The 9,576-nt window shown below is 38.6% G+C and overlaps 1 protein-coding gene across 1 annotated transcript; it reads left to right on the top strand.

The window, feature by feature from the left end:
- Positions 1 to 3,109: 3,109 nt before the first annotated feature.
- Positions 3,110 to 9,315, top strand: LOC115434295 (prostatic spermine-binding protein-like). The gene is made up of 3 exons (XM_030156160.1): positions 3,110 to 3,256; positions 5,538 to 5,912; positions 8,136 to 9,315. Exons 1-3 carry the CDS (start codon positions 3,220 to 3,222, stop codon positions 8,186 to 8,188), a joined length of 465 nt encoding a protein of 154 aa, XP_030012020.1. The 5' UTR covers positions 3,110 to 3,219; the 3' UTR covers positions 8,189 to 9,315.
- Positions 9,316 to 9,576: the final 261 nt, after the last annotated feature.

The following is a 9,576-nucleotide window of genomic DNA, read 5'->3' on the forward strand; positions in this document are numbered from 1 at the left end:
GAGGAGAAAAGAGAGAGAGACTGGGGGAGAGGGGGAGAAGTAGGGGGAGACACATGGATGCAGTTGATGGACTTTGTCAGTAATAGAAGAGAATTCGTCTGCTTCAGTGACAGATCCTTTTTGGACTTTACCAGTTCCTTATTTTCCAGTTCTTGTGTTTCATAAAGGTCTCCATAGTATGCAGCTGAGGCATTTGCCATTTCTTGTGGTTGCATGATTACGGAATTTGTATCCAGATGTTTGGTCTGAGAAACTACCTGACTTGACTGGATTTGACGAAGTTGAAATGTTAAATGCTTGTTTGCACTATTTCCCATTTCATAGTAAGTCACACAAGTAATTCTGAGGACCCCTTCAGCAACAGTTCAGCTCATTTTTGTTTATATTTTTGTAACGTCTTGAGATCCTCTTCTTTACTAAATTGTTTATGTTTACTACACTGTAAAAAAAATCTATAATTTAACAGAATTTTCACTGTTTATTTTATAGATTTTTCCTGTATTCTTAAGATACAGGAAAATATCAATGAAATGACAAAAACAGACTGTGATTGTACATGTCAAATGGAAAATAACATGAAAAACTGTAACTGTGAAGAACCATAAAATTTAAATTTTTCAAAAGAAATTTTTTTCTTTTCTCACAGAAAAATACAGTTAAAATTCATTTGCAAATGTATCATAATTTCACAAATATTTATTTTCTGTTTATGAGATTAAACTGTTAATTTAAAGTTCAATACTGTAAAAAAAAAAAAAAAAAATTAAATAAATAAATTAAACTAGATAAAATTACTGACAGTTAACAGTAACAGAAGTATTAGTTCTGTCAGTTGAACCAGACTTGTTTGTTAATTGACAAATATCTTGTGTAATTACAGGAGGTTTCACAACAAAAGTGTTGAATAAATGTATTTTTGTGAATGTATAACATGTATAAGCACTGATAAACTGTCCAAATACAGTTTTTATCAGTGGACTGGACAACTGAGTCTCATTGAAAATTATTTATACATACATTTATAGGTAATTAGATTGTTTTAATACATGAAAATATTCTTTATTAAACATTAAAAAGTAAAAAAAAAAATATGCAAAATCTCATGTAAAGTTAGGGCAAAAAACTGTATTTTAATTATGGAAAATTACCGTATTTTTATGAGATGGTTATTTTCTGTTATTTTACAGTATTTTTTGGCACCCCTGCTGCCGGAATAACACTGTTTGTTTTTTTTTTTGTTTGTTTTTTTACAGTGTATCTAATATCTTGATCTCTTTTTCTGGGTTCAGTTGGTTTTGTTGTCACTGTTTCCTGAGGGCAGATGACAGTGAAATAATATTATACCTCATTACCACCTTTGCTGTGTCAAACAGAATTGAAGGAGAAACACTCCTGTTATTGTCATCAAAGTGATTTTTTAGTTTGTTCCCTATCTTCTCTCACATAATAGCATCAGAGAGAATGGACACATTCAGACGCCAATATTTCTAAATCTTATTGTTCACCAGGTTAATTTGAAGGGTGGCAGCTCCGTGGTCTGAAATGGTTGCTGGTATAATATTACAGGAGTCCACCATGCTGGTGTCTAGTTTTGAAATACAGATGAAATCTATTTGAGGATAGCTACCATGGACCCCTGACCCTAAAGTAAAGTCCCTTTGCCTGGGATGATGGTAACACCATGCATCTGTTAGTCCAAGTTCTTTAATCACTGCATTTAGAGATGTAGATTTCTTAGAAATGGGTCCAGAATCTGACGGACACTTGTCTGTTTTTGAATTAATTGCACAATTGAAATCTCCAGCTATTATGATGGCTGTTTTTGGATTACCAGCCAAGAGTGACGCCACGTTTTTTGAAAAGTTGGGACAGTCTTCATTTGGAGCATATGTACTAAAGAAAGTCCGCTCTGTACCTGAAACTGACCCCACAACCAAGACATATTTGCCTTGCTCATCTGCAATGTCCTTTTCTTTAGCAAAACAGACAGATTTGTTAAACAAAACAGCAGCTCCTCTCTTTTTTCCATTCTGACAGGAGGCACTGCATACTTGACCCACCCGTTCCCTTCTGGGTTCCCTGTGTTCCCCTGATGATGAGTGACTTTCTTGAATGAATGCTATGGAACATTACATTTTTTTATTGTAAATTATATTCATTTTATTAGTGTATGATACTAAAAAAAAACTTATAGTTTTAAGTGATTTGAAATGTTTATGATGTTAATTTTGGGGCGACACGGTGGTGCAGTGGTCAGCACTGGTGCCTCACAGACAGAAGGTCCTGGGTTCCATTCCAACACCAGTCCATGGGGGTGGGACCTTTGTGGGTGGAGTTTCCATGTGTGGGTTCTCTCCAGGTACTCTGGCTCCTCCCACCATCCAAACACATGCACTGATAGGTTAATTAGTTCATCTAAATTGCCCATGGGTGTGAGAGTGATTGTTTGTCTGTATATGTTCAGCCCTGTGATGAACTGCAGACTGGTGAACCCCACCTAGAACCCCATGTAGCTGGGGTAGGCACCAAACGACCCCTGTGACCCTAGTGAGGATGAAGCAAGTTCAGAAAATGAATGAATATGTTAATTTGGCTCCACAGATTTTTGCTCTGGCTTCTGCCCCCCCAAAGGAAGCATGGGAAACAGGACAGCTCCGTGTTCATATCAGTGCATTATGGCTGTGGTTGAGGTTATCACAAAGGGAACATGGTGCCTTTACAAGTGCATCACCCAGCGGGCTGTGCCACTTCCACACGAGTAGGTCATCAGAAACAGTTTGCTGAAATGACCCGGCACCTCCGGCTCACTCCATTCTGTTTCTGATTTTTGTATGATGGGTGCAGGTGTGTGTGAGGTCTCTTATTGTGTCAGTGTAATATGACCGACCTGCCCTGTAGCAGAGGGTGTATCTGTTTTAACAACACAAACACCTGCACCCAGAACCCGGGGCCACAGATCCACCAAATATTAGCACAGAACAGAAAAACAGGCCTGAAATCTGCTGAAAGTGTAGAGGTGGTTTGAAGAGTTTTGTGTGAATAAGGCTTCATTTGGACTCGTCTCCATGGTTACAGCAGAGGGCGAGCAGGTGGAACAGGTCAGTCCTGATTCTTCAGCAGCCGACAGACTGAAGGTGTGGCCGAAGAAACCAGAACACCTGCACTCTCACCTCCACCTGCCGCCCAACACAAGGCAGACTTACACACAGACCAGCTGACATGGATAAAATTGCAGGATACATTGGTGAAAAAATAGGTGAGTAAAAAATGATGTCCTGAAAAGGATTACACAAAAAATGTGAGTGTTTGAATTTCCTTAACAGGTGTATTTATGTTTCCGTCTGCTGTATAGACTGAAATCTGATCCATCTCAGAAAATACTTATTCTGGTCTGTTTTTACCCACATTTTTACACTTGTTAGTTTTAATGACCAGTGTCATGTTTTATACGTCTGTTTTCTGGTCATTTATTTGTCACAGACACAAAAATGGAACAAATTGTTTACTTTTGTGACCTCCAATCCACTGAAGGTTGTACACATCAGATAGATCCTTCTATCCCAAAATGTTTTGGTAATGATGTAAATGCAAGTTGGTTTTGCGAGCCAAATACACTGTCCTGCGACCCACCTGAGGGTCCCACCCTGGGTTTTGGAATGGATGGTTTGGAATCAGCTTTGGTCGGTCATTCACCTGTTTTGGATGAGTGTGTGGTTAAAAATCATCTACTTGAATTTCCTAGCTATCAGACGTCAGACTTGTATTTTGACATATGTTGGTGAAAGATGTGCAATAGACAGACTGTTGCCATGGTAACAGCACCATGTGTTAGACAGCTGAGCGCTAATATTCATGTTGACTCATGAACATGATACTGAAGTGCAAATATGTGTGTGTTAAGAATGGATAGACTACAACAGATCTTACAAACCCAACTCCAGTGAAGCTGGAATGTTGTGAAAAACATGAATAAAAACGGAATACAATGATTTTCAAATTTGTTTGGACATTTATCCAGTTGAATACATTACAATGAAAAGATACTTAATGTTCGACCTACAACATGTTCCAAACGATGGTTGTTTACCACCTTTCCTTTAACAACACTCCGTAAGCATTTAGGAACTGAGGACATTAAACTGCTGGAGTTTCGTAGCTGGAATTTTTTCCTATTTTTTGCTTGATTTACAGCTTCAGTTGCTCCACAGTCCAAAGTCTGCATTGTCATGTTTTTGTCTTCATAATGAGCAATAGTGATTGAACATAGCTCAGCTTGGACGGGCTGATGCCAGTCCTTCCCCAGGCCTGGGCACACGGAGGCCACAGTGGCTCTGCTGCTGCTTGGATGAGGGGTTCCTCATGGTCACATCTCATCTCAGCCCCACGTCCACCAATGTCCAAGCATTATGTCCACCAATAGAAACACAGTTCTACCGTGAGCAGTGACGAGCCACAGAGTGAGAGCTGAGCAGCGAAAGGACAACAGAGTGAGCAGACGTCTGACACTGGACGGTGTTCTTCTGATTCACTACAAAGCATCAGCTCTTCCAGACACGTCCTCTGCACACAGAACACCCCTAATGCTCAACACAGTTTTAGTGGGACAGGTCTGGACTGCAAGGCCAAGTTTATTTCTATAGCACAACACAACGTACCCAAGGTACAGGTAAAAATGAAAGATACAGTGAAACTAATAAAAATATATGGATATAGAAGATAAGTTATACTAAAGCTGATGAAACAGATACACAAGAACAGGATGAATCCTACTATATCCTACTATATAATGCACGTTCTGTGTCCGTCCGCCTGGCGTCCCATCCATTACACCACAGGAGGGCGTCGTGCTATCGTGCAATGGCACCACGGGTACAATGTCGCTAGTAGTATCTAAAAACACAACCAGAAGATTAAATAAAATAAAAGTCACATGTATTAAAAGCCAGTGCAAATAGGTGCATCTTTAAAAGAGCTTTTACTGCATATGATGACTGCAGGCAGTTCTGAAACGAAGCTGTGGTAACACCTGCAGAGTGGGGCTTGGCACTGATCTGCTGAAATAAGAAGGGACGTCCCTGAAGAAGACACTGCCTGGACAGCAGCATATTCCACTCTAATAATAATAATAATAATAATAATAATAATAATGGATTAGATTTATATAGCACTTTTCCATTCTTCATTCACTCTCACATTCTCCCTCTGGTGGTGTTAAACTACATCTGTCTCCACAGCTTTTTTTCACAAAGTGCGGAACTGTGCCTCATCCTTGCTTGTGAACGACTGAACCTTTGGTTGATGCTCCTTTTATCCCCAAACACACATTGCTCACCTATTCCCAGTTTACCTGTTAGTAAACTGAAATGAAAATGAAATGAGAGTAAAAGGAAACACGGACAATCTGGAAATACTGTACTCATTTCCTGAAAAATGAAAATATGATTCTGAATTCCCTTGGCCTGGTAGATGGTCAACAGGTGTACTTTGTAATGTGTGCTCCAGTCTGTGAAGTCAAAGTGATGGTGTTTGTGTTGCAGGTGATGCTGTGGAGGATGCAGTGAAGAGCGCTCTGGGCGTTGGTGACAAAGACAAAGACAAAGATGACAAGAAAGGAGGAGGAGGAGGGATCCTGTCATTATTTGGAGGAAACAAGAGGGATGATGACGACGACGACAAGGAAGGACCCTTCTCATTTGGAAATGACAAGAAAAAAGACAAAGACAGCGGAGGATTCTTTTCCAGCCTGTTGAAGAAAGATGACGACGACGATGATGATGAAGGGAAACCAAAGAAGTCCGGCTTCGCAGGTCTCTTCTCTGAACAGGAAGGAGGGAGCGCTGTTGGAGGGGGTGGGCCCCAGAGAGACGATAGTGGAGCAGGGGGTGGGAAAGCAGTTGGAGTTAACGACGGAGGTACGTATGTTGAGTGTTAAGAAATACAAACAAACATTCATGTTTCGATCAATGTATTTTTATTTTTTTTTTCAGTTTCAGTTTTTCAAACATACAAAAAGTAAGACAAACACTGAGACATATAACAGAGGAATAAGACACGACAAAAAAAACAACAACAATTAATTAAAAAATAAAATAAAATAAAAGGTTCCACTATGTAATTACCCAATCACTTTGTACACAGAACACATTAACCGGAGTGGAGGTGCATTATCAGCTGTTCTACATAAAAAATAAAAGGATGCCATACCACATTAAACTTCCCATTGATCCCTTCAATGTGTATCTGATCTGTTCTATTTTAAGGAAAAACATGACATCCCATATCCAGCTGCCAAAGGAGGCGGGTCTCCGTGCTAAAAGGGAGGACAAAACAAACATTTACATGAAAAATAACTCCTGCAACAGGATCCAATCATTTGTTTGTAGCATTTCTGTATTTAAAAAAAAGACTCTAAAAACCACTGGGGCTGTGTTTTGTTTTTTACACTGTATATAAATTTAACAATCATCAAATTCAGAGAAGCCTGGGATTTATTAAAATGATGAATAATTTAATAATCCACAATAATATTTATTTGTTTGCATGAGATGAAAAATAGTATATTTGTTAAAATGGTATTTTAACTCATAGACAATTATTTAAAAACCTCCTAAAGAATTTCCTCTCTACATTAAACCATTACCAAGTGATTTATCACCATTTATTATATTATCTGTAGCATTTTTGAGTGGAAAGGTATTTGAAGTATTTTCCTGTATTTAATTTACTTACCATATAGGTGTTAATAAAAGTTCAGAGTAAATTCAGCAGACCTACAGGTGACAGTTAGTGAAGATGTGTGGACTGAGGTTCTGAAGCAGATTCAGACTCTTCTGTGTGTGCACATCATTTTCTAATTCAGTTTAAGACCGTACATCGGGCACACATATGAAAGTCCAAACTGGCTAAAATGTTTCAGTAAAATGGTTCTACCTGTGGCAGATGTAAAACCAGTGAAGCAACATTATTCCACAGGTTTGGGTCCTGCTCCAGGCCTGAGTATTACTGGAGTGTTTTTGAAGCGCTCACTACTGTACTAGGCGTTGGGATCACCCTTGACCCTTTTACTGCAGCGTTTGTCATCACTCCTGGAAGGCCACACCCACCTGCAGGTGGGCACAAGGTGACGGCCTTCAGTGCTCATTCAGCCCACCGCCTCATTCTGACCAGGGGGAGGGAACCTGCCCCCCCTTCTGCTGGACACTGGCTCAGAGGCCTGAGCTCCAGTCTTAAACTGTAACAAATCCAAACATGTCTTTAATTTTAATTCATTAATGATGATTTGTACATTAATTCAAACCAAGGTTCTAATAGTTTTGTATTTTTCAGTATAGTTTAGTTTTTATTTAGTTTTGACTTTTTTCTCTAATTCATTTCATTTAAATTAGTTTTTAGAGCAGGTTTGCTAGTTTTTATTAGTTTTTGTTATTTTCTAAATGCTTAGTTGTAGTTTAGTTGTAGTTCAGTTGTAGTTCAGTGGTCTCTTTTCTCTTCTTCTCTGTGCTCATATTCAAATCAATCCCAGACAGGACTCTGCTGCTTTAGTCTCCATGTTTCCAGGTAGAGTGGGGACCAGAAGACGACTGGAAACCACAAGTGAACACAAGTGACGCACCCTTAAATATCATATGGTGCCAGCAGAGAAAATTGCTTGAGGCAAATAAATCGATTTTGTATGAATCCGACATTGAAAAAGACGAAAACGAAGGGAATTTTATCCATCACTTTTATACGGTTTAGTTTAGTTTTGTAAGAACACAATACAGTTTCAGTTAGTTATGTTTTTTTTTTTTTAATTCTAGTTTTTATTTATTTCAGTTAACAAAAATGTTTTTACAATTCTAGTTTTTGTTATTTTGTTAGTTTTCATTAACGATAATAACCGTGATTCAAACTACATGTTGAGCCAATGTTTCAGAAGACGATGGTGTTTCCATGTTCACCACATAGACCAGATGCATCGGAAAAAGACATCTGATGCTGCTGGAAAGCTGAGAAGATGCAGATTACTGAAATTGTTTCCATGTATTGATAGGATTAGTGGTTCAAAAGTTCTTAAACATTTTAGATCAGTAGATGCTGCTGGGTGTTTAACGGTTGGATAACATTTTGCATTTCGTCCTCTTTATGTGCTATAGATCTGCTTGATGATCTGATGGCAGTAGCTGATGAAACCTCCTCTGACAAGTGATACAACACAAACAAGGACCTTCACCTCTGACAGAAACTGACTCTGCTACAACTCCCCTCAGCTCCACCTTTCATCTGATGTCTGTTTTCCAACAAACCAGACCAGCCTGTCTTTTCTTTTTTCCATGTTCATAGATTCAGTGTTTGATCTTATAAATGCCTGTTGCCAAAGCTCCACAAATACAGTTGTGCTCATGAGTTTACATACCCTGACTGAATGTGCATGGGACGGTCTGGAATGTTCCAACATGACAATGACCCAAAACACAAGGCCAAGTCCACCTGTCATTGGCCACAGCAGAAAAAAAGGGAAGGTGAAGGAGTGGCCATCTCAGTCTCCTGACCTCCATATCATTGAGCCATTTTGAGAAGGTGCCAAACATGCAGTTCATGCAAGAAAACCCAAAATCTGAAAAGAACTGAAGGAGTTTTGCCAAGAAGAATGGGCAGCTTTAGCATCTGAGAAAATAAAGAGCCTCGTCCACAACGACAACAAAAGACCTCAAGCTGTCATAAATGTTAAAGGGGCCGATACAGAGTAGGAAGAACTTTTGGGCAAGGTCATTTAGATAGTTTCTTTTGTTAGTATGTTTTAAAAAGAGCAAACACATTTGTTCGATGATGAACAGCTTCATCCAACCACTAGCCACGTGTCAAAGAAAAGTTTTTTTTATTATGATTCATATTCTCTGAAAAATGGCCAAAGAATCACAAATTCTGCTAGGGTAAGGGGTAGGGTAGGGTAAACTTAGGAGCACAACTGTAGATGTAAAATGAAAAACTGAGAAAACACATTAAAATACTGTTCAATAAAAAAAATAAATAAACCAGAATATTATTTGCAGATGATGGCATGTATTATTGAAACGACACACACATTTTGCTTTTAAAATATCAGTCTTAGTGAGAAATAGGACTTTGATGATAGTAGGATAATGATATTTTGGCAGCAAATTTAGTCTTAATACTTGTGTAAATATCTTCTATGATCACATTTTTATCCCAAATACTGGGGTTCTTTCTATATTTTCAATCTACAAAAAAAACAAAAAAACAAAACAAAAAAAAAACCCTGGGGAGGAAATGCAGAAATTTTGAAAAAGGGTCTCTGCAATGAAGTGCAAAGACAGCAGATTTTGTGAATCAATGCGGAGCTACAAACCCTGAATATGAAGACTAAGGTTGGCCAAGTTGCATGACAGAGATTGGATTGTTTTTTGAAGACCATTTCTGTTGATGCTGTTCCCAAAGGATTAAATTTGACAAATCAACCCTAATTTGACCTTGAAAACGAAGGTGAAGTTTGATTGCCAAAGATCTCATCCTTCCTAAGTTGCACCTAAATACCAAACATGAAGGAGATCAGACCAGACAATACCCCTGCGGCTG

The sequence above is a fragment of the Sphaeramia orbicularis genome, chromosome 15 (assembly GCF_902148855.1).
Source record: "Sphaeramia orbicularis chromosome 15, fSphaOr1.1, whole genome shotgun sequence".
Taxonomy (NCBI): Eukaryota; Metazoa; Chordata; class Actinopteri; order Kurtiformes; family Apogonidae; genus Sphaeramia; species Sphaeramia orbicularis.

Coding starts and splice junctions, on each gene's coding strand:
- LOC115434295 (XM_030156160.1), top strand. CDS start 3,220: ATGGATAAAATTGCAGGATACATTGGTGAAAAAATAG. Junction 3,257..5,537: donor ATACATTGGTGAAAAAATAG/GTGAGTAAAAAA, acceptor TTTGTGTTGCAG/GTGATGCTGTGGAGGATGCA. Junction 5,913..8,135: donor AGTTGGAGTTAACGACGGAG/GTACGTATGTTG, acceptor TATGTGCTATAG/ATCTGCTTGATGATCTGATG.